This window comes from Fibroporia radiculosa (genome assembly GCF_000313525.1).
Source record: "Fibroporia radiculosa TFFH 294 genomic supercontigs, scaffold9044, whole genome shotgun sequence".
Taxonomy (NCBI): Eukaryota; Fungi; Basidiomycota; class Agaricomycetes; order Polyporales; family Fibroporiaceae; genus Fibroporia; species Fibroporia radiculosa.
The window spans coordinates 51-1,783 of NW_012132944.1; the positions used below are offsets into that span (position 1 = coordinate 51).

General features: G+C 45.8%; 1 protein-coding gene across 1 annotated transcript; it reads left to right on the forward strand.

The window, feature by feature from the left end:
* Positions 1-723: 723 nt before the first annotated feature.
* Positions 724-1,233, forward strand: FIBRA_09099 (uncharacterized protein; the record flags this gene model as incomplete). The annotated part of the gene is made up of 2 exons (XM_012321430.1): positions 724-869; positions 927-1,233. 2 exons carry the CDS (start codon positions 724-726, stop codon positions 1,231-1,233), a joined length of 453 nt encoding a protein of 150 aa, XP_012176820.1.
* Positions 1,234-1,733: the final 500 nt, after the last annotated feature.

Here is a 1,733-nt window from a genome sequence, read left to right on the forward strand (position 1 = left end):
TTTCAGTCATACAGTTACAGGGTCAACGACAAATAGTTAGGACAAGAAAAAGAACCCCCTTCTCACGCTGTAACACCACCCAAAGGTGAAACTTGGGCTGAAGCACTATGGTCCCTTCACCATTGATCAGAAGCTGTCATCGATTGTCTACTGTTTGAAATTACTGACTAAATGGAAGATACACCCAGTGTTTCATGCGAGACTACTCTATCCTTATTTGAAAACAACAATACATGGGAAGAACTACCTCTGACCATCACTGGAACTAATCAAGAACCAGGAGGAGTTTGAAATTGAATGTATCATTGATTCAAAGACTGTTGGTAAGCAAACACTGTACTGGGTTTGGTGGAAAGGATACCCAGCTTCAGACGATTCCTGGTTGCCAAAAACCACATCCAGGCACTAGAGGAGTGTTTCACAGCTGGAATAATAGAAATGCCGGTTCCTATCCGGCCTATCTTAAGCTTCCCTTCTCAGCAAGAATCTGACAACTCTTCACTAGAATTCCTTGATGAAGGGGGTTTCCGCTATCCATTCACACCCCTGCCAAATGTCACTTGTTGACCATTCCTGATCCCAGGTCCCCTGGAATCTTCCAACAGTGATGCTATAGTCTTACATCAATTCCCTGGACCACTGGAAATCCCTTACAATACCTCAGAAGTGTCCACCAGATCTTACCACGTTGCTCCCACACAGGTTTTTCCATCCTTGTTGCCTATGAACACCTTGTCCTCCCCAAACCCTGATAGTCCTGCCACTGCCTCAACTGATTCTCCCAATATGCCACCTCTTGCCTCTGATGTCTCTGACAACAGTAGCTTTGACCACACTCCCAACCTGCAGCTACTAGCCAATGTCAGCAAGTACATCACAGCATTAGAGGGACACAGCAGCAACCCTTAGGAGTTTGTGGTCTACAGCGACAACATAATCCAACGTCCCTCCACTAATGTTATCCAATCCTGGCAATCCATTTCTTTTGACACCTCCATCTCTATCCAAGATGTTGATCTCTTGGAACGTGTACTACCCCACTTTCCTGGAGCATATGCTGACCTAGTCACTCGACCTCCTATGGGTGTTCCTATTGATGGTAATCCTGCATTTGGATTACAACGGATCTCAACAACCATGGCAGATGTGCTCCGTACCGCTGAACCTGTAGGGAATTGGAACTCTGCGGACAAGGAATGGGAGGAGGATACTTGGGAATACTTGCTGACATGAGATGACAGCTTGTTGGAAAGCCTTTGGGCATCGCTACAAGACATCAAGGATCCTGGGGTAACTGATGAAGTTGATTGCTTCAGGGCTGTTGACACAAAGATAGATCTCCTACTTGCCATGCAACAATCTATAGGAGTGGAACTCCTTTGTGCAGAAGAAGAAATGAGCCAATGTCATACACACCTTAGAGCCACCAACTTGGAAGAATGTCCCGAACAACACGAATTCTCCATTATCACTCCTTCTCTGGTACCATACCTTGATGTCTTCGCTTCTGCACTAAATGTGAGGTTGATGGACATCTGCAAAGTGAGTGTTGGCATTGGTTGTGTTCCTTCTGTGGACTCCTGCATCCTCATCATGACTTCCATACCAATGCCGACATTCAACCTGGACAACTCCCATGTCCCACTGACAAACCTGGATACCTGCAGGAGCACTGTGCACAATGGAAACTGTAATGATGAATCTAGAGTGGGGAGTAATGTTACAGCATCAAA